This window comes from Callithrix jacchus, chromosome X (genome assembly GCF_049354715.1).
Source record: "Callithrix jacchus isolate 240 chromosome X, calJac240_pri, whole genome shotgun sequence".
NCBI lineage: Eukaryota > Metazoa > Chordata > Mammalia > Primates > Cebidae > Callithrix > Callithrix jacchus.
Genome location: NC_133524.1, coordinates 130,978,632 through 131,000,253, shown reverse-complemented (window position 1 = coordinate 131,000,253; position 21,622 = coordinate 130,978,632). Strand labels below are relative to the sequence as shown.

The 21,622-nt window shown below is 40.4% G+C and overlaps 1 protein-coding gene across 4 annotated transcripts; it reads right to left on the bottom strand.

Moving 5' to 3' along the window:
- Positions 1–3,251: 3,251 nt before the first annotated feature.
- Positions 3,252–17,889, bottom strand: ZNF449 (zinc finger protein 449). Of its 4 annotated transcripts, XR_616610.5 has the most exons (7): positions 17,847–17,889; positions 17,380–17,456; positions 15,229–15,682; positions 13,403–13,607; positions 6,538–6,651; positions 4,922–6,343; positions 3,252–4,781 (listed from the first exon to the last, which is right to left on the bottom strand). XR_616610.5 is itself a non-coding variant. In XM_008989944.5 (6 exons), the coding sequence occupies exons 3-6, from the start codon at positions 15,580–15,582 to the stop codon at positions 5,460–5,462; spliced, it is 1,557 nt and encodes a 518-aa protein (XP_008988192.1). In that variant the 5' UTR covers positions 15,583–15,682; positions 17,380–17,456; positions 17,847–17,889; the 3' UTR covers positions 3,252–5,459. The 4 variants fall into 4 exon arrangements, 2 of the variants coding, with proteins under 2 accessions (XP_008988192.1, XP_017824226.1); XR_013531443.1 differs by lacking the exon at positions 17,380–17,456; XM_008989944.5 differs by having other exon boundaries at positions 3,252–6,343.
- Between the last annotated feature and the right edge of the window lie 3,733 nt (positions 17,890–21,622).

The following is a 21,622-nucleotide window of genomic DNA, read 5'->3' as shown; positions in this document are numbered from 1 at the left end:
ATGTTATATCTGTTTTAAAGATATTACCACTCTGCACTATTACAAACCACTCTAAAGTTCAACAGTGTAAAACAATAGCCACATTATTATGCTTTCAAATTATGTGGGTTAGGAATTTGGACAGGGCACAGGGGGATGCCTCTTCTCTATCCAAGATATGTAGGGCCTCAGCTGAGATGACTCAAATGTTATGGGGTTGCAACTGCTGGGGCTGAAGGATTCTATTTCTAAGACAAAATGAGATGGCTCAGATGGCTGAAGGACAAGCTCAGTTCAGAATAACCACCAGACAGCCTACAGGTGCCTCTCCATATTGATCAGACTTCTTACATAGGCTCCAAGAGGTAGTGCTCCTACTGAACAAGATGGAAGCAACAAAGTCTTTTATGACCCCACCTCGGAAGTAACAGAGTATCACTTTTGCTGTATCCCTTTAGTAGCAGTCTCAAGCCTGCCCAGATTCAAGGCCAGGGGACACAGACCCCATTTTTGATGGAAAGATGGAAAAATAATTTGAGGGCATGCTTTAAAATTGCCAAAACAGGCAAAGAAATCAAGACTTGGAGACTTTGTCAAGGTAATTTGGTTGGTAAACATAGAACTTCTCAGTGTTAATTATACTATTGGAGCTAAGAATTGTACACTTCTGCCTGTGATCCTAGGACTTTGGGAAGCTGTGGCAAGCAGATTACTTGAGCCCAAGAGTTCGAGACCAGCCTGGCCAACATGGCAAAACCCCATCCTACCAAAAATACAAAAATTAGCTGGGCATGGTGGCAGGCACCTGTAATCCCAGTTACTTGGAAGGCTGAGGCAGGGAGAATTCCTTGAACCCAGGAGTGGGGGTTGCAGTAAGCTGATACCATGCCACTGCACTTCATCCTGGGCGACAGAGCAAGACTTTGTGTCAAAAAAATGTATATTTCTTTTTGTCTTTCCTTGGTGTGTGTGTGTGGAGTGTGTGTCTGTTACAGCAGCATTTAAGTAACATCTTAGGAAAAGGGACTCCAGTCTTCCCAAGATGAACTGTCCTTTTCAGGAGAAAAGGCAGTACAAGTGTTTCCTTCTACTCCAGGCTAAGATGAAGGGCCTCCAGTTCGTCACTGCTCATCCTCTACTTTCGCACTGTCATAGGAAAGTAACCTAGCTGAGGAGAGATGGCTGAAGAATTACTGCAGACTACACTTCAAAGTACAGGTACATGGATCTCTCCTAGGGCCAACCGGTAAGGTCTGATTTTCAGGAAAGGCCTTAAATTTTAGAGTTTTGAAGTCATCTTCAGTAATTAATACATTCATATTCTTGTATTAGGTGATAAATATGTCTATTAAAAGTATTTAAAATATATCAATATTTTAATAATTTATACTATCTTAGAATCCTTAGGAAATATAAACTTATGTTTTGCTAGAACTCTGAGAAGTCCTTTCTGACAATGCATAAAAAGCTGGCTAGAGGCTAACTTATATATCACTCCAGGAGAAAGAGATTTACCACCACTTCCAATCCCAGTGGTTAAAGTCTCAGGGATTGGGAACCGAGTAAATTGATTATCACTGCTAAGGAGAGGTTAAAAGATGAGCTTTCTTACCAACCCGTTTCACATCTGTTACAGTGGACAAAGAAGCAGGGTGCTGGGCCCAGACTTAAGGGTAAGCTTTGGTTATTTATGAGAATATTTAGCTCATATCAGTATGCTAAAAATGAGAGTTATAGGAATAAATATAACCCAGTTTTCTGGAGGTGCCCCAGACTGTTTCTCTTGGGATTCTATGGAGAGTACAGGTGCACTTCCCCACCATGAGGCAGGGGAAGTGTAATGACTCTCTTCCCCTACCTCATGGTGAGCCTTGGGGACTGATTCCCCTGTGTATTCCCTATTTCCCTGGATTTTAGCCTAGACAACATCCTCGGTACACTATTAAACAATCCCTGCGAATTCAGGAGGGTCACAGTTGGAAAAACCTCAAAGTGCCCTGTGCAGGTTCTCTCTGCTTTCAGAATGACAAAAACTATGGGATCCTGAAGGAGAGCATTCTTCAGCCTGGTTTGAAGAGTCTAGGCCTCCCCTAGTCCTTTAGCCTGTTGTTTCTACTGCCTGTCTCAATGCCGAGGCAGCTACTAAAAATTGCTATATAACATCCACGGAAGAACAGACCAAAGGTGGTGGAAAAAGCTCTTACCAAGGGAAGGGGTAGTACAAAGGTACAGCGAGGCAGACTGGGAAGCAATTCAATCTTGATGTCACTGACCCTTCATAAACAGCAAGAATATGCCTAAAGACATTAAGGTAATTGAGGGGTTCAAGACTGTATTCTAAATTTGCACCCAGTAAATAGAGTGCTTATTTTCTAAGGTTTTAGGATACTTAACAAGTTTTATCAAATGTAGGTCTTAAAAAAAACTTAGAGGAGCTTTAAAAGCAGAAATAGAATGAAACTTGTTCTCTAATCACAATGTAGCAAAACCAAAATTAAGAGGAAAATGGCAACATTGTACATCTCTTAAGTCAAAGAGGAATTATAATGAAAACAACAAATAATTTTGAAATATAAATAAGAACACTGCATATAAAAGCTATGACATATGTCCAAAGCCATACAGAGAAGAAAATCTATAGCTTTAAATTCTTTTATCATTAAACTAGAAAGAATGAAAATATAATATGAGGGATATTTATTGAAAGCTTACAGTGTATAGGGGCAGACCAAAATATATTTCATTTAATCTTCATAGCACATTTGAGGTAGGTACTGTATTTTCCCCTTTATAATAGCTAGGAGGTAGGTACTTTATTTTGCCCTTATCTTTTTGAAATGCTCAGAAGTACAAATTAGACATAGAAGTATAATTATCCATGCAATGCTCTAAATACGTTATCTGTTTCTAAGAACTTTTTCACATGTTTCTTGATTCAATGCCACAATATTTTTTAATTCTTTTATATAGGGCACTGTAACAAAGAGAAGAATACTAGACATTCTCTACCTCGTAAAAATCTAGTCAAGTATATTTGATATAAATAAGAGGGAGGATGCAATTCATATTACGATTGCAACTAACACTACTTGCCCAAAATAGACTGTATTAAATGCTAAAAATGATGCATAATCACAGTGCCATGATTGCAGAGAGAAAAGTGATTCCAACTTGGGATGAGGACAGGAGTCAACTGCCATGCTTGTTGCCACTGTTCAGGGAAAGAAGCTCTAAGTTGTTCGAATAATTAATTAGTGCAAGTGAAGCAGGAAGAGCATATACATTTCCGCTTTATTAAAATATTGCATAAATACAGAGCAGTTGGGCACATCCATTCTAAGGCACTGTTCTGGTTTGAATGCAATTCCACAAGAGAGAAAAGAGAAGCCATTACATTCTGTATTTTTCATCTCTACATTCAGACTCCTCCATATTACACGTTTATTGCTACTGGGATATCTATTTGAGCCCCAGACTTATAGCAGCATCATACAGGGACCTGGATGACGAGGATTAAAGATACATCCTGGGTCTAGCAATTGGTAGAATTGGCACTTAATTACAAACTCTCTTGCATTGTTCGCCACCTGTTTCCCAACTCTTGTTTAACTAAAAATACTATAAAATCTTTATGAGCATGACCCATGAAATCTATTTCTTTACTAGCTTCCACTAAGCCCAGAACAGCACTGGTTAGGCACATAGTAGATAACCCCCAAAGTACTTATATCACTTTCAAGAACTTCAATGGAATAGAAGAGATATACTTTCCCTAATTGTAGTTTAAGGAAAGGGCAACTGAATATCTTCACAAAGGGAAAATGCTTGAATGTTCTATTTCTTGTATTTTATAACAAGGAACTAGGCTCAATGAATATTTTCATGTTTTAACAGCTTTAACTGACAATGAGAAGTCTTCCCTTGCTTCGGAAATTTGAGCTGTCACCATGATTACATGAGAACACTTATATAAGTAGCAATGTGTGTGTGTGTGTGTGTGTGTGTGTGTGTGTGTGTGTGTGTAATTCTAAGTAAAATTCAAAGAGGTTGAGAATCACTGGGCAACTCATAAATTATCTGAATTAGTGATCCTCACCTTCTTAAAGTGGGGGGTGTGTGTGTGTGTGTGTGTGTGTGTCTAAATATAAGTAAAATTCAAGAATGTTGAGAATCACTAGGCAACTTAAAAATTATCCAAATTAGTGACCCTCACCCACTTAAGGTAGCATGTGTGTATATGTGTCTGTGTTACACATATTCATATATATTTAAAGAAGATTTCATAACACCCTTAAAACAACTGGAGATAACTAGGCTTGGGAGCAACATAACTATACTGATAGCTATAGAAATACCTGTTTAAGGCAGTGTGTTCCAAGATATATTCTCAGAATATTAGTTCTGTGTGTTATTACTGGGTATATGAAAAAGTTTCAGGGTCAAATAAAACATTCAGCCAAAAGAGGTGCTTTTTCTCTTTTTTCTAGAGGACCTCTCAGAGATTCTCATAGGCTGATGTGCACTATCAATCTAAGAAGGCAAAACAGCAGGAAGCAATTCCCACACATATTTGCAGAATATCTAGCAGAACTAAGTATTCTATGACACATACGTAGTGAGACGCTGAATTAAAGAATGGGTAAAATTTTTTAAAGTATTGAAAGACACATGATTGTACCGAAGGAGAGTGAAATACCAAAGGAGAGCAAAAAACACTGGTTCTTCAGTCAGTCTAAATTAACTTAGATTCTGCTTGTACAATTTCAATTGCCAAATGGATTGTTCCAGACATACAGCTTATTCTGTGAATAAAATAAATTACCAAATTAGTAATCTGCACAAACTGCTGACTAAGCAGACTAGCAAACTGCAAAATTCACAAGGTTAAAATCTTAATTTCCTTAAACATACAAAATTTCAGTGGAAATAACCCAGTTCTTACCAGGCAAATGACATCGCCTTCATCCTTGTGTTCCTGACACATTTTTATTGTTTGACAAAATTCATTGTCTCCTTTCTTGCCACATGAGACACATCTAAAGCTTTGAATGAATATAATCATCTTTAATAATGACAGCAGAATAACTATGGTACTGCTATAATCAATGTCTGATAGACATGTTTATCCACTATGTTGACTCTACCTCTAAAAGGATTGTCATAATTTATATGCTTTACGTTTACACCTATAATACAGTTGTCTTGGAACACAAAATTTTTCATTATAATCAAAAAAGAAGAGTTGTGCAGACAGAAGAAATCAAATCTAAGAAAATCACAAAAGTTAGATAAATACTCTAGAATTCGTATACCTTGGAAAATGGGTTTTAAAAATAGCAACAACAACAACAACAACAACAAAAGCTGTTCTATGTTCTTATAAGCTCAAATAAAAGCTTCCAAGACAAACAGTCTGCTGTAGTTTGAGATTTTTTTGGGTTAGTATCAATTTGTGTAGGACCTGTTTCCATTAGCAATTCTTAAAGAAGTCCTCTGAAGTGAGTGACCTGGTGCATAATAAGGCCTGCTCTCTGCCTGAAGCTTTTAGAACAATGAGTACACTTGTATGGCTTCTCCCCTGTGTGGATTCTTAAATGAATAACGAGGCTTGGTCTCTGTCTAAAACTTTTCCCACAATAATTACATTTAAAAGGTCTCTCTTCAGTATGCGTTCTCTGGTGTAAAGTAAGAGCTGTCAGTCGACTAAAACTTTTCCCACAATTATGACATCTATGAGGTTTTTCACCTGTATGAGTTTTCAGATGTCTTTTAAGACTTGATCCATGACAAAAACTTTTCCCACACTCAAGACATTTATATGTTTCTTCTTCAGAATGGGTTCTCTGGTGCCCTATAAGATGTGAGCGCCGAGTGAATCGCTTTTTACATACAGTACATTCATAGGGTCTCTCCCCTGTATGAAGTCGTTGGTGTCTATAGAGGTCTGAACTACGAAGGAATCTTTTCCCACATTCAGGGCATTTATGAGGTTCTTCCCCTGAATGAATTCTCTGATGCCCAGTAAGTTGTGACTTCCGAGCAAAACATTTTCCACACTGAGGACATCGGTGAGGTTTCTCTCCTGGGCTCTTTTTCTTATGGGGTTTAGGATTGAGAGGTTCTTCCAAGTTGGAGTTCTCAGGTGTCTCTCCCAGAGTGGGGTTCTGCTGATCTACCAGTTTTGCTAAATCTGTCTGTAAATCCTCTGGGGGGCTTTCCCATTGATTTTCTAACTGTACATAGTCTTTTTGCAAAATGGGACCCTGAAGAGCATTCCCCTCTAAAGTTACAATAAATGGATACATAGTGTCCATTTTTTTCTGTTTTGAAGCATCTTCTTCATTTTCTATCCCCATCTCAAAACCTGAGAGAAGAAATAAAAACTGCATTTGATATTGTGTTCCAAGGAGAAAAGAAAGTGAAGGAAAATGAAGAGTTATATTAAAGCAGTAGTAGGAACATAAACATTCCTAAATAGAATTCCAAACTCTTTATTTTTATTTAGGTTGAATTTGCATTTTTTTTCTTCCCCTAGTATATCAAAGAACAATTACTTACCTATCTTGGAATCAAGTAATTGTTTCATTTCTTTAGAATCCTGTAATTCCTTCACCCATGGCTCTTCTCTATTCTCCAATGAGAAGTTCACATCAAGCTTTGGTAATGGATATCCTGGCCAGAAGAAAGATGAGAAGCATTATAGTTTGGCTCATCAAAGGTTTTTCCAAAATTTAGGCTGATTTCTTGGACACATGGCCTCTTAGTACTTACTTCTCCATTAACTATTACTTCACCTGAGTGTCTTGCAACAGTCTTTTCTTTAAAAGTTAAAAGCAAAATGAAAATGAGGTCGTGTTCAATTCAAAGCTATTTCTAATCTGTGGAAGGTGAGTGAATAAATTCTGTGCTGAAATCAATGCACTAAATCACTTCAGCATCTATTTTGATACTAGATTTGTTTAGGTTAGAGCTAAAATATAAAGTAAATTTTGTAAAGTTTCGCCACATTAGTACTGGGGAACACTGCTATTGAGTGCCAAACAGAGAGAGAGAGAGAGCTCAAAGTCGGAGTGAAAGTGTTTACTGGAATAATTCCAGTTGAGTCTTTTGAATTTAAATGAAAATTGAACTGGGTTGAAATTATCAAATGCAGTATTTATGTTTGTTTCAGCTGAAGTGGATTCTCTTAAAATTAGCCCAAATGACTATTAGCAAAAGCGGCATTTATGTTTGTTTCAGCTGAAGTCTAGAAGTGGCTTCTCTTAAAATGAGCCCAAATGACTCATACAGGTGAAAATGACTATTAGCCAAAATGACTAACAAATAGTATTTCAAACTGTCAATCTAAGGACAATCAGGTGACGTTTCTAACCACTCACTCTCCCCTTGTCTGACCACCCCTCTCCTCATTTGCAGCTGGTATTGCTTACATCCTCTCTTCTAAGCCCCTTCTTCTCCTCCTTTACCTCTGGTCAAGTGTACTGGTCTTCAATGAAATGTGGGCTGTAAATTACTAATGTGATATCTAAATGTAGGCTGGTGTTTAAATATTAGTATTATTAAAATGATACTAGGAATTTAGTTTGACTAATGTTAATCTGAAGGAAAATTTAAATTCCAGAACATTATATTCGAGACAGAGGAAGTGGACTAAAATACCTTGTGTTACTTTTTCATGAAAAAAAAAATCCTTTTCAAGATTAAGAAACAAAATACGAATTACAAATAAAGTGCTGTTTAAATTCACTATTTTTTTTCATTTCAATTTCAAAGCTAAGAGTGAAATTACAAGGTAATATGAAACAGGTAAAATAAAATTGAAGGTCATAGATCAAAAGAAAGCTGCTATGAAGTATAAGATGGAGTTTCTGTTGAAACTTGGAATAGGAGAGAGTAGCAAAAGCTTAGGGGCAAAATACTGACTTATAACCTAAATGTATGGTAATTTGAATCCACATGACAAAGCAGCATAAGTAAAAATAATTATGTAATTAGAAAAGACAGTATAAATGAAAATTACTGCTTCTTCCCTTTGTTAAAAGATTTAAAATACAACTGTACAAAATATGTACATAGTGTATTACCGGGCATACAACATGTAGAAATGTAATACATTTCCCAGTAACAGCAGAAATGAGGTCTGTAGCAGCAAACTGTATGGGGCTAACGAAATGACTCCAGTTGATAACTCAAATCCACAGGAACAAATGAAGAAAACCAGAAATTACAAATAATGTTAATATAACAAAAGTTATAATGTATATTTATTTTCCCTTCTCCTTTCAACTTCTTAAGAGTCTTAAATTACATAAATTATATAAAGCAATAATTATAACAATGTATTCTTGGGTTTAAAACATTTTTGATGTTACAGATATGATAGTAATATCACAAAAAAAAGGAAAAGCGAATAGAGCTACATAGGAGAAACGTTTCTATATCTCCCTGGCATTAAGTTATTATAACTCTAAAACCAATGATAAGATGTAGATGGTAAATCCTAGAGAAACCACTAAAGAAATAACTTAAAAATAGTAAAATTATTAAAGTAAAATATTGCATGAGAAATATTTACTTAGTGAAAAAGAAAGCAGTAAAAGAGGGATAGCGGAACAAAAACGACCTGAGTCGTGTGGAAAACAAAAAGCAAAACGGCAGATATAAATCCAACCATATCAAAAATAAAATTAAATGTAAATAGATTAAATGATTTCATATAAAAGCAGAGAAGGTCTGACTGGATTGAAAAGAAAAGATCCAACTGTACACTGTGTATAAGAGGTACACTTTAGATTCAAAGATACAAACAGATTGAATGTAAAGGGATGGGAAAAGATATATATATCATACAAGTAGCAACCACAAGACAGCCAGTCAAAATAGACATTAAAACAAACAAAAAGCCTGTTACTAAGATATACAGGATCATTTTATATTGATAAAAATATCAATCCATCAGGAAGATATAACAATCATAATCATGTATGCACCTAATTACTGAGTACTAAAATACATAAAACAAAACCTGGCAGAAATAGTACAAGAACTAGATAATTCAACAACAGTAGTGAGATACTTCAATAACTCCTTGCACTATTAGATAGAAAATCTAGGCAGAAGATCAACAATACAAGATGTAGAAAATAGTATAAACCAACTAAACATAACAGATATTCATAGAACACTCCACCCAACAACGGCATTCTAGACATTCTTCACAAGTGCACATAGAAAGTTCTCTAGGACAGACAAGATGCTACAGCATAACACAAATGCTCTGAAATTTAAAAAGATAGTAATTATAGGGTATATTTTTCTACAAAAATGGAATGAAATTAGAAATAAATAACAAAGAAATTTGGAACTTGTGAAAATTATACAACACACTCCTAAGTTACCAATCAGTCAAAGATGTCAAAAGGGAAATTAGAAATATTTTGGGATAAATGAAAATAAACATACTGCATACAAAATGTAAAGGATATATTTAACACACTGCTTAGAAAAAAATTTATAACTCTGAATTCCTATATTAAAAAGGAAGAAAAACTCAAACTAATTACCTATTCTTCCAATTTAAAGTACTGTGAAAGGAGCAAAGTAAACCACAAACAACCAGAAAGAAGGAAACAACAAAGATTAGAATAGAATTCAATGAAATAGCAAATTGTAAAACAACAGAGGAAGGCATTGAAACCAAGGTTGGTTATTTAAAAACATCAACAAAGTTAATAATCCTTGAGAGACCCGCCAAGAAAAGAGGAGAGAGAATTCAAATAACTACAATTGAAAATGAAAGCGGGGGTATTACTATTAAACTTACAGAAATAAAAAGGCGGGATGGGTACAGTGGCTCACGCCTTTAATCCCAGCACTTCAGGAGGCTGAGGTAAGCAGACTGCTTGAACCTAGGAGTTCAAGATCAGCCTGGACAACATGGCAAAACGTTGTTTCTACAAAAAATAGCCAGGAGTGGTGCTGTATGCCTGTAGTCCCAGCTACCTGGGAGGCTCAGGTGGGAGGATCACCTAAGGTTGAGGTTGCAGTGAACTGTGATCATGCCACTGCACTCTGGCCTGGATGACCGGCCAAAGAGACAAAGAGAGACAGAGAGAGAGAGAGAGAGAGAGAGGATTATAATAAAGGAATATTATGAACAAATGTATGAAAATAAGTCAGATAAATAAAATTAAAATGGACAACTTACTAGAAACATGCAGTAATCAAAGTGACTCAAGAAGAAATAGAAAATCTGAATAGGCCTATAACAATTAAAGAGATTTAATTAGTAATAAACACCCCCCTCCCCACCCACCCACAAAAGGCCAAAGCACAGATGGCCTCACTGGTGAGTTCTGTCAAATATTTAAAAAAGCAAAACCAAGTCTACATAATCTCCTCCTGAAAAACAGAAGAAAATGGAATACTTTCCAAATCACTTTACTGGCATTAGGAAACAAATATATGTTAATGCAATAGAATTGGGAGTCTAGAAATAAGCCTTTACACGTACAGTGAATTGATTTTTGATAAAAGTACCAAGAACATTCAAGAAAGAATAGTCTCCTCAACAAATGGTGCTGGGACAACTGAATATCCACATGCACAAGAATGCCGTTGATCCCCCATATCATATCACATAACAAAAATTCATTCAAAATGCATCAATGACCTAAATGTAAGAGATAAATTCATAACAGTCTTAGAAGGAAGCATAGGTATAAATCTTCATGATCTTGGATTAGGCAATGGTTTCTTAAATATGACACCTAAAGCACAAGTGACAAAAGAAAAAGATAGCAATTCTTCACAAATACTTCCAAAAATAGAAGAGGAGGAAAGGCTTCCTACCTCATTCTATGAGGCAGTTATTACCCTGATAACAAAGCTATATGAAGACAGGACCAGAAAAGGAAACTACACATCAAAATCTCTCATGAATATGGATGTAAAAATCTTCAGCAAAATACTAGCAAACTGAATCCAGCAACATATAGTAAGAATTGTGCATCAAAACCAAGTGGTGTTTATCCCATGAATGAAAAATTGATTTAGCATTCAAAAATTAAGGTAACACCCCATTACAATAGAATGACAAGTAACAAAAAATCACATGATCATCTCAATAAATGGAGAAAAAACATTTGACAAAATCCATCAGTTTCCTGACAAAAATACTCAAATTAGGAATAGAAAGAAACTTTCTCATCCTGATAAAAAGAATCTAGGAAAGACCTTTAGCTAACATCATAAGTAATGGTGAAAGACTAAACAAAGTTCCTCTGAGATCAGGAACAAGACTTGATGCCCACTCTGGTCACTTGTATTTGACATTGTACTGGAGGTTCTAGGCAGAGCAACTCAGACAACAAAAAGAAATGAAAGGTATTTAGGTTGGAATTAAGAAATAAAATTCTCACTTGCTATACTAATTCCCATGAAAACTGACTGTTAAAAAGAGCCTAGCACCTCCCTCCTCTCTTGTCTCCTTTCGCTATACGGCCTGCACATGCCAGCTCCCCTTCGCCTTCTGCCATGCGTGGAAGCTTCCTGAAGCCCTCACCAGAATCAGATGCAGGCACTATGCTTCTTGTATAGCCTGCAGAACTGTGAGTCAAATAGATCTCTTTACTTAACAAACTACCCAGCCTCAGTTATTCCTTTATAGTAACACAAATGGACGGACAGTGCAGTACTTCCATTAGAATAGACATGTAGATCAACAAAGTAGTAATGAGAATCTAGCAATAAAACCATATACCTGTGGTCAGCTGATTTTGACAAGGATTTCAAGGATATTCAATATAAAAAGAATAGCCTTTTCAACAAATAATGCTGAGACACCTGATGTCCACATGAGAAAAAAATATTATTTGGACCTCTACCTCATTAACTTATATAAAAGTTACTGAAAATTAGATCAAACTCTTAGATGTAAGAGCTAAATTATAAAACTGTTAGGTGAAAACACAGGGGAAAATTTTTGTAACCTTGGATTAGGCAATGATTACTTAGATAAGACATCAAAAGCACAAACAACAAAAGAAAAAACAATTACATTTGATTTCATCAAAATGAAAAGTCTTTTGTGCTACAAAGGACACTATCAAGAAAGTGAAATGAGAGAAGATATTGGCAAATCATATGTCTAATAAGGGACTTTTATCTAGCATACACAGTTGACCATTGAACAACATGTGTTTGAACTGCACAAATACACTTACAAGCAGATTTTCTTCCACCTCTGCCACCCCTGAGACAGCAAGATTAACCTCTCCTCTTCCTCCTTAGCCTACTCAATGTGAAGATGATGGGGATGAAGACCTTTATAATGATCCACTTCCACTTAATGAATAGTAAATATATTCTCTTCCTTAATAACGTTTTCCTTTCTCTAGCTTACTTACTGTAAGAATATAGTATATGACACATAACATACAAAATATGTGTTAATTGACCATTGATGTTATTGGTAAGTCAACAGTAGGCTAGTAACATTGTGTGGAAAGTGAGCACTGAGCTAGTTATGGATGGATCAGACATTTATAACTTGGATAACTCTCAACTTATTTTCATTTTTATGTGTCTTCTGTGGTCTCAGTATTTAATAGGCTCTTGAACGTGCCAACATGTTGAAACAGCACTTGGAGGAGTGAGGGGAGTGGATTCTGGCCACAGTTGAGTCAAAGCTTTAATGTGAGGGGTAGAAGAGGTACAGGGAACACTGGGTAAGAACACCTCAAGGGGGAATAAAAGACAGGAGCACCGGGACTACGTGATCCTGCTGCCTTTCTCCACTTGGACTTTCTCCTTCTAGAACTAACCCCTGTGGTGTCTGGGCCAGTGGTTCTCAAACCTTAGTGTGTGTAGCACTCACCTGCAGAGCTTGTTAAACATGCACCCTTGGTGTTCATGCTGTGAATGGTCTGCTTACTACAGTTTGAGAAACACTGTAATATGTAACAGGTTTTTATTTAATGAGGCAGATATTTCCTTTAGACTGTGGTAAGTGGTTGATCTTACAGGATCTAAAGAGACTATATTACTAAAGTATTAAGTTTGAATAAGGCTCTGATGTCATAAAAGCAACCGAGGCCCTTGAGGCCCACAACATCACAATTCCTGTTGATTAAAATTGGGCTGAGAAATGATTCCTTATCCAGAATCCAAACTCCCATAGTTTTCCTGTGTAATATTCTTGATCAAAAGACTCCTTATCAGGGTCATTAGCTTAAAGGATTCCTAATCCCAGGATTCTATCCAAAGTGCTTTGTTACCTACTATTCGCAGAGAGATTTCTTCTTCTTCTTCGAGTGGTTCATTTCCATTAGGTAATTGGTATTTCTAACACAACTCCAACCCTTGAGAGTTCCTGAACTCTCAAAACAGAAACAAAAGAAAGGAGAGAAATCCCTTGCCTTACCTGGGTCTAGAAAGGGCTGACATTCTCCAGCAGCACCATAGTTCAGCTCCTGTGGCCCTGCCTGTGGAATCCATGCCTCTGCTACTGGGGCCTCCTGGGCAGGTCCCATTACCTGGAGTGCAGGTGACTCTAGGTGCATGGTTGGTGGTATGTGTGCTGTTCCCACTGGTGCCAGTTCTTCCAAGAGCATGTCATGCATATCAACCTGGAGGAAATGCCAGAACCATCACTCTCAAGTCTAGACGAGCAGTACCCAGTAGAATTGTATGAGAATCATGCATGTAATTTTAAATTTTCTATTGGCCATATGAATACATTTTTTAAAAAGGCCAATTTTAATAGTACGTATTAATCCAATGCAAACAATCAGCATTTCAACATGTAATTAATATGAACAATTATTAGTGAGATATTTCACCTACTTTTTTCAAACCAAGTCTTCTGCATGTGGTGTGTATTTCATACTTACAGCAGATCTCAATTTGCATTGGCCATATTTCAAGTGCTCAAGAGCTGTACATGACTAGAAGTGACTGTATTCGGCAGCAAATGTCTAGACCACATGAAGATAAAATCTTATATAGTAAACAAAACCAAGGAGACAGAGAAAGGAAGGGTAACCACCAACCCAAATACCCTAGGGAGACAGAAAGCCTTAGAAGACTCCTGTTCAGGAGCCCTGAAGCTAACAGCTCCTGCAGAGAACCCCCATAGACAAGACTGGAGTATTCCCGATGCCCATCTGGAAGCTCCTGCTCCCTTTTCCCAAAGATACTGCCCTCTCTCAGTCATGGCACTTCTGAAAAGACGCTTTGCACAGTTGTTCTGAATGGCAGACAGTGCCACTGCACCCATGGGGAGTTTTGAATATGCTGACAGGTGGTAGTTATCAGAACTTAATGGAACATAATGTACAATGCAGAATTGTTCCAGGTCCCTACCAAGTATGGAATGTCCCACTCAAACATTCATGTGAGTAAAAAGAACGTGTCAAGAACTCCACCCTGTTGGTCAAATAAGTACAATTGTTTGCTTTGTTTTGCATAGTGTCAGCACAAATAAAATTTTCTAGGAATACACTACTGTGAAAAGCAAAGACCACATTGCTTATTGTTCAGATTTACCAAGAGTCGTATGCCACTTTGGAAAATCACATGATGAGCAGCAACACTGTTCGTAGTACTTGAGCTGAATCAGTCTGAATTTCTGGCTGTCCCATTCACAGTGATTCTAAGTATAGATGTAAGCATCTGATAACTTCATGACATTTGGTCAGGCCCAGGCATGTATGTGCACAAATCCCTATCAGTTTATAACAAACTATGTTTCTTTTCCTTTATATTCCTTCTAGACTTGACTCAGGTTTGGCAAACTTTATCCAAATAGTAAATATTTTAGGCTCTGTGGGCCACATTCACTGTCAGTTCTTCTCCTTCTTCCTGTTCTTTTTCCAACGACCTTTTAACAAGGTAAAAACCATTATGTACAGAGTACAGAGAAACAGACTATGGCTAGAACTGGCCTTCAGGCCATGGAGCAATTTATTAATGTTTTGAGTTGATTTATGTGGGTAGATTATGTTGTCTGTGAATTTCATTTGTGCATAGGAAAGTGGACATTATAAATCATTTGTTATAGAAGGGCAATTGAGTCTGATAGAGTTAAAAGCACTGACTCATTTGTTGAATTCAGCAGAAGAGAAAAAGGAAAAGGACTCTGGAGAAATCTTGAATCTGGGGAATGACACAGAGACACATGTGTGGTCTAGTCTCTGCCTCAGCTACTTCCTTAGGACCAATCACAAAGATGCCACATTCTTTTCTTACCTGCTGCTCTGGTATCTCAAGTTCTCTCTGTAAGTCTTCGATGAGTGACACAACTCTTTCTCTATTCTCTGGGCAGTGCTCCCTCACCCAGGTCTCTATCTCTGTGGGCAGGATAGTTAGGAATTGCTCCAACACTAGCAGCTCCAGGATTTGTTCCTTAGAGCGCATCTTTGGCTTCAGCCATTGACAGCAAAGCTCCCAGAGTTTGTTAAATGCTTCATGAGGCCCAGCTGCTTCTCTGTACTGGAACTGCCTGAAGCGCTGACGGAAGACTTCACAGTCAGTATCATACTCTTGAAACACAGAGCCTTGATTCAAGGATGCCTGGATTGCACAACCCAAGGCCACAGCCATCTCCCACTTCCAGCAGTTTACAGTTTATCTGGAGCCTCACTTATCAGATTTCGATTTGTTTCTCTCTGAAGTTGTTGCGGTGGGAGGGAGCCACCTACAGCTGAGGACCGAAAAAAATGAGAAAGGAGAAACAGGAGTGGTCACAAGAGGGCTTACTTACCTTCATTAACTTCTATTTTACCAAAGACCTAAAGTAGTTCATTATATTTCTCTTGGTTTTGAGAATCTGATGAATCATACTCACTTCCTAGAAAAATACACATACATAGAATTCTCCAGCTAGTTTCAAAAGTTTATAAAAATCTCAAAGCTCATCTATGGACCTTGTAGAACTGTGCTTGCTGTCCAATATGGTAGCCAACAGCCCCATATGACACTTTAAGTTTAGTCAAAAACTTAGTTTCTCAGTAATATTAGCTAAATTTCAAATGCTTAATAGACATCACTGCAAAAGGTCTATTGGATAGTTCTGCTTTAGAATTCCATGGTCCCAGGCTAAGGACCCTGAATTTATTAATAAATGAACCCTTATAAATTTGTTGGCATTTAATCCCATCCCAATTTAATTCCAACAGTCATGTGTTTCCCAATATATGTAGATCTCAATAGAATTGGAGGAGGAATACTAATACTTCCAACAAATCTTTGCAAGTCCATCTAGCTTTAAGTACTCCCTAAAAGCCTTCAATCAAAGTGAACTTAGGTGAGCCATAGTTTGCAAAGGCAGCAAATTGTCCATCTCTCATTCTTGTCCTCATGGAGACTGTGTAATTCCCCCAGCAACCCCATGCCATTCCTTCCCCACTCCCCTCCGCCATAGCATTCCAGGAGGATCTCCTACGTGAGAAATACACTGCAATAGGGAGGCCATTAGGAATTTGCTATGCATTCCTAACAAAAGGATATTTATTAAGTTCATGTTATGTGCCAGTTACTGTTCTAAGCATTCTACATAGGCTAGTCAATTAACCCTCACCCAAGCTTAGGAGCTAGGTACTAGTATTATCCCCTGGATACAGATGAGGGAATTGAGGTTTGAGGCTTAGGGAGATTGAGCAACTTGTCTAAGGTCATATGGAAAATGCCAGAGGGAACTGGTGATTAGGTCAAAATCTACATTCTCCAGCAATCAAAAGGTCTAAAAACATCAAAATGTTCTTAGTGTAGTCTTTGAAGTCACAGAGGCAGTCACATACATGTTTCTACAGGTCTCAAGATCTTTATCTGCCCATGTGCCATGAGTCCTCTCTCTCTGCATTTGCTGAGACAGCTGCTGTAGTTGCCCTCTTCTCTAGAGGCGATTCAAGGGGAAAAAAATACTCATGACTCTCTTCCTACCCAGTCAACCCAAATCAGCACTCTGTCCTCTTATCCCCCTTTACCATGATGGTAGGCTGACTTTAGCAGATCGATTTAGTTATGATAACCTGCTAGCTGTGTGACCCTGACATCCAGTGCCTCTGTAACATGAAGATAATCATAGCATCTACTTCGTAAAATGTTCAGCATGGATCCAATTGCATGAAAAGTGATTAGCAGCGTGCCTGGCACAGAGGAAGCACTCAATTAAAATTTATTGCTTGTCAGGAGTCATTTCTAGGGAGCCTCTATTTCCCAGAGTTTAGGCACCTAACCGTTGCTGGAGGGCATCCAGGAACTGTGCTGTTTTTGGATCTGGACCCACCCGTTAATCCGCTCCAGCCTCACAGCTGGCCAGCCCTTCCCTGACTGACCCAAAACCTTCCACCACGTCTACCAGGGAACTGACCCTTCGGGTTTCCTTTGATGGACCCTTACCAGAGAAACGTTCATTTCACTATGGCAGCAGTGATTTCTCTCCAAACCTTCTCATAGAGAATCCACCCTCATAGGGCCTATAAGGAAAGCGATGTGTGTGAAGAGAGCAGTTGAGGAACGGCAAGAGTGACACGTCCCTCAAAAGTCTAAAAGCTGGTACAAATCGGATGCTAGCGTCTCAGACACGGCCTCTGTTTGGTCTTGGGCGACGAAGTCCAGTCACCTGGAGGGGAGCTCCCAGCCCGGGAGGACTCTCGGGAAGGCCCGGTCCGGTCGCAGGGAGTGGCGGTGGGGACCCTGGCCGGATAGGGGCCCGCTGCCCACCAGTCTTCCCGACTCCCGCCGCCCGGGACACAGCTGGAATCACCCAGTTGGGATGGCACCGGCCAGGGAAAGTTGCCCCGCTACCCGCGCCCGCACCCGTACCCCAGGGAACGGCCACGCCCTCTGGCCGCTCCGGGACTCACCGCCTCAGCGCCCACGGTTCTCCCAAGCTCACCGGCAACTGCCCAGGGCGCAGGCGCGGGGCTGCACTGAGGACTACGTCTCCCGGCAAGCCACACGTCGCCCGCCGCGCTGTGCGCCTACAGGGATGCTGACGTGGGAGGGGCTGGGACTTTTCCTGGCTTCCAATCAGCCTCAAGCTGTTTTGGAAAGGCTCCCGTTTCCTGTTTAAGCGCTTCTTAGTCCCAGGGTGTTGGGTGGGGCGAACCCCGGGTCGTGATCCAAGTGAGCCCTTCTCCTCCTTCAGCCTTGGAGTAACTGGAGCGGGTGGGGACCACCTTTAAATCTGTTATGGCCGGGTCAGTGATTCTTAAACCTGGCTGTGTGGGGAGAATTTGTAGGGAGAGCTTGTTAAAAAGTCATATTTCTGGGCTCCACCCTCTACCCTGACGCATTGAATCTCACAGGAACCCAGGGATTCGCATTTTAATAAACCATCCTGGAGAGTTTGACTCCGGTCGTCTGCCTGCAGTTCACAGTGGCTTTGGATTTGCTTTTTAGTTACCCAACCTTTAAGACCTGAGAGTCGATCAGGCGACCCCGCCCATTCCCCTCTGCCTTCAAAAGCCACCGAGATTTCTGGGGTCTTAAGGTTTGCCGGCGGGCCCCGCCTCTTGTCTTCCAACTGGTCCCTCACTGGTCCCGTTCTGTAGGCAAATTTTCTTTTCTGGTTGGTCAGTTGCGAGTTGCGGCGAGACCTGATCCAATGGTCCCCTAAAGCGGTGGTGTCTCTCAGGAAACGCAGCCCTAACGTTGATCCTAAGCTGACAAATTGGTCTGTGGACGCCAAACTTACAGTGTTAGGGCTTTCTGCGTGTGGACCGGGGGCTTAGTCCTGCGTGGGTCCAAGACAGAGGAGAAAGCTGCCTGCTCTTGTGCCTCCCGGAGGCCCTGGTGGAAGCGAGACGGGGGCAGCAGCTAGAATGTCCCAAGCCCAGTGAGGCCAAGCCACTGGAGACAGCTCCGCCAGGTCCAAAGTTGGGCTCACCGGCTGGAACTTGAAACCCGGGCACACCGGACTCCTGCTGAAGCCATCATTCCTCCCTCCTGGTCCCCGGCCCCTTCGCAGGCGGTCACATCTGGTTTCCGGGCCAAGGTGGTCTGGGAGCCTGATGGTGGTGTCTGCCCTGGGCTCCCACGAGCTGAAAGGGTTCCCCTTCTATGAGAGGAAAACTATGGAAGTTCCTACACCTGGAGCCCGGAACTCCTGCTGCTCCCGCCCAACTCAGGGTCTAGCCTGGAGGCCTCCCAACTGTGCTTCTGAGGGTTCTGCTTCCAAGAGGCTGCTGGTGCCCGGGACACCCGCAGGTGGCTCTTACAGTTTTGCCATGGGTGACTTCGGCCTGAGATGCGCACCATGGAGCAGATTCTGCAGTTGCTGGTGCTGGAGCAGTTCCTGACTATCCTGTCTCAGGATGTCCACAGAGGGGTGCAGAAGCTGCAACCTGCGAGCTGTGAAAAACCTATGATTCTTTTAAATTATATGTATGACTTTTAAAAGAGAGAGCTTGTGAAACTGAGGGAATAGGTGAGTGAGAGAGAGGTTTTATCTGCAATCTTCCTCAAGGAGGCCCAGCCTCCCCTTTATTCACAGGGTTCTGGGTCTGGTGGGTCCAGAGGACTGAGACATCTGGCTGTCTTAGTTCCTCATTCAGATTTTCTTGATTGCCCTGAGTAGACCTTACGCGGGCCAGTGATGTTTTTTTTTTTTTTTTGTAGTCTTCTCTGGAACGTTCTGCATCCTCCAGATTTCTCCCCCAGCAGGGAAGAGTGTGCTATTGCTTTTGGTTTCCACAGGGAGGCAGTGTTGCTGTCATAGGGTCAGCTCTAGAGGTAGATCAAAGGGGGCTTTCAACTTCTAGTTGTGTAACTTTGGGCAAGTGACTCTTGCTTGCTGGGCTTTACTTTCTGCACTGGTCAAATGCAGGAAGGGTGATAGACCCTTCTGGGGTTGTTTGGAGGATTAAAGGGAGAGCAGTATGTCCGTGGTAATCGCACTGCTGGCACACAGCTAGTGCTTGAAACTATAGAGCTGCTATTAGGTTAGGGGCAGCAGTCTGGTCTTCTCTGCAGAGATGGGTCTTACTTAATCGTGAACTTAGACAGTTTCGTACTGAGGCTTTGGGGTAACTGCCCCCAGGGCCACCCAAGTAAGCTTGTCTCATTGAGAGGAACAGGAGCATCTGGAGAAGGTGGGAGAGGGACACAAGACCTATGGGGGACATGTGTGTACTGAAATGGGCCTTCTCCCCACACCCTCCACACAAGCACATACACATACACACATTCACTCAGGGTCATGACATCATAAAAACCTTGAATTTAAACCATCACCTTCTCTTGTTGGATCCAAAGGAACAGACTGTGGTTTTCTGTTTGTTCACCTGTCATGATTCTTCTTTTCTATTGAGCCCTGTTGTGATGATAAGTGATGGCAGGTTGGTTCCTACATCACACAACATAGACCGAGCACAGAAGTGTTTTCAGAAGAGCCTGTTCCTTACAAAACAGCATGAAAGTCATTAAGCCAGTGGATACTTAGAGGAGCCTTGGAGTATAGAATAGTTGCTAATTCTTGTTCACTAGGTCCAATGAGCATGTCATCAGTGTAATAAACTAGTGTGTTTCTCGTGGAAGAGAAAGGTGATCAAGATCCCTGTAAACTAAAACTATGATGTAGGGCTGGAAAATTGATATACAACACATCTGAGGTAGGATGGTGTGAGTAGATTCCTGGTCTTGCCAGCTGAAAGCAAATTGATTCTGGTGGTCTTTACTAACAGTTATTGAGGGGAAAAAAAGCAGTTTCAAGGTCAAGAGCTGCATACTAGGTTCCAGGGGATGTGTTAATTTGCTCAAGCAATGAAACCACATCTGGAACAGCGGCTGCAATTGGAGTCATCACCTGGCTTAGTTTATAGTGACCCACTACCATCTTCCAAGATGCATCTGGCTTCAGCGTAGGCCAAACACATGAAGTCAATGGGGATGTCTGCATATTTGAAGTCACTCATGGTATTACTAATCTCTTACAATCTCTCCAGGAATGTGGTATTGCTCTTGGTTTGCTGTTTCCCTGGGTAAAGATAGTTCTAGTGTCTTCCACTTGGGTGTTCCTACCACATTAGTCCCTACTCCACAAATCAGGGAAATAGTATGAGGATTCTGTCAGTTGCTGAATATTTTTCTTCCCATTATGCATTCTGGAACTGGGGAAATAACCATAGGTGTAGGGCTGAAGGACCACAGGGTCATGGGGTGAGCCTTATGCTGTGCTGAGGTGCAGAATCCGAAAAATAAAGAGACAGGACACAGAAGTACAAGGAAAACGCAGCTGGGCTCGAGGGGCCACGCCACCTATAAGTGGAGTCAGGCGAGACCCCGAATGTCCAGAAGCGTGAGTATTTATTGTGTATAGGTTAGGGGGCAGGGCAATGAGTGAAATCACCTTTAAGGATAGTGATAGGGTCGTGAGCAATAAAACAAGGGGTCCACCCCCATTAGCTCACCTAGGCTAGGAGGTAGAGAGTGCGCAGCAAGGGGCCTGTTCCCATCAAGGCAAGGGCCGTGTGCAGTAAGGGGTCCACCCCCATTAGGTCACTGAGAGTTAAAGGTGAGCCGTGTGCAGTGAAGAGGGTGCAGTGTACAATACTTCTATCTATGGGCAAACTACTTCTAAGAAGATTTGTGGGGGGGATGCTTTAAGTCACACAGAAGTGACAGAGCTGTCAGGGTTACC

Excerpts from the sequence above, each read along its gene's own strand:
- ZNF449 (XM_008989944.5), bottom strand. The coding sequence starts at position 15,582 with ATGGCTGTGGCCTTGGGTTGTGCAATCCAGGCATCCTTGAATCAAGGC. Across the intron at positions 13,608-15,228 it reads TTGAGATACCAGAGCAGCAG|GTTGATATGCATGACATGCT; the intron begins GTAAGAAAAGAA and ends CATTTCCTCCAG. Across the intron at positions 6,652-13,402 it reads TCAGCCCTTTCTAGACCCAG|GATATCCATTACCAAAGCTT; the intron begins GTAAGGCAAGGG and ends TCTTCTGGCCAG.